At 46.4% G+C, this 1,163-nt stretch overlaps 1 protein-coding gene across 1 annotated transcript in view; it reads right to left on the bottom strand.

The window, feature by feature from the left end:
• LMNB2 (lamin B2) overlaps window positions 1-250 on the bottom strand; it is a gene marked incomplete at its 5' end in the record, with an annotated part of 7,630 nt that extends 7,380 nt beyond the window's left edge. The window contains one exon of the mRNA XM_009870424.1: window positions 94-250. Within this exon, the coding sequence (XP_009868726.1) occupies window positions 94-250 (157 nt within the window). The remainder of the gene's footprint in view (window positions 1-93) is intronic.
• Window positions 251-1,163: the final 913 nt, after the last annotated feature.

Raw genomic sequence — 1,163 nt, 5'->3', positions numbered from 1 at the left:
ATAAGGCGAGCGGACCGGTGAGGGTCAGACGATAAACTAACTGCAAAGTAATAAATTTTACAACACACAGCCTCTAAGCACCCGCTGCCGTACCTTAGCAAGCTGGGCACGCAAATCGGCCACCTCCGCTTCCAGACTGCGCTTCTCATTCAGGACAGTGTTGAGTTCTGCTTCACTTCTATGAAACAGCACTTCAAGATCCTTAATGCGACCCTGAGCCACAGACAAATCCGCATCTTTCTTCTTGTAGCTGAAAAAACCCAAAAGTTAATTAGATCTACATGTGAGCGCACGCAGATCTTGAGCTTGTCTTGGTTACAACTACAGGTATTTTGTCACGTTTCTTGAGGATCAGTGTGCCACCAGGGGGCTCTTACAGCAGCCTGCAAAGGCAGCCGAAAAGGCAGTCACCAACACCTCTTCAAACTCACTGCTTGTACTCATGTCTTGTAAATGCATCGGCTAATAAAGAAGGAAAAAACAAGAAGATGACTCTGACAGCCAAGAGAAGACAACAGAGCTGCTTCACAACAAGGTGTAAAGAGTATTTTATTTCTTCTCCCCGCTGCACAGCACATTTAACTGCTGACATCCCTCCCTTTGCACCATGGACCCCCCCAAAGCGGAGCACCCGCAGCTCCCGGAGAGGCTCCTCCGGGCTCCAGACCTGGCACGGCCAAGCCCGTTCCCTCGGATGTGTTCCCGCACACGGCAGTGAAGTAACGCACCATGTGGTCACCTTTCAGGAATAACCCAGTATTTCTTCAGCAGTACTCACTATGAGTAAAGTGCACTTTGAAGATGACTATTTGAGCTGTTAAATCCAACTCAGAGAAATGAAGGTCGTCCTCCTCCTGCCCACCAAGCACTTGTCTACCTTTCTTCTAACACACTGACTTTCTGCAGCTTCTCTACATGTGTCGTTTCATTATTAAAAAGATGTTTTGTTACACGAAGCAATCCTTCCTTGCTGCAGTTTAAGCTTGCTATTCTACTCTCACACAACTAACAATGCAGGGAATAGCTTTTTTTTTTTTCCTCTCAAACCATCTCTTTAAAAACTAGATTTTCTCCTTCCCTTTTCTCAAACTTCTCATCTATAGATCTGCAGTTTCCAGCCTGTGGTCACCGAGCTGCTCTTAAGAGCCCACAGAAATACCTTT

The sequence above is a fragment of the Apaloderma vittatum genome, unplaced genomic scaffold, assembly GCF_000703405.1.
Source record: "Apaloderma vittatum isolate BGI_N311 unplaced genomic scaffold, ASM70340v1 scaffold14865, whole genome shotgun sequence".
NCBI lineage: Eukaryota > Metazoa > Chordata > Aves > Trogoniformes > Trogonidae > Apaloderma > Apaloderma vittatum.
This window is presented reverse-complemented; position numbering and strand designations above follow the sequence as displayed.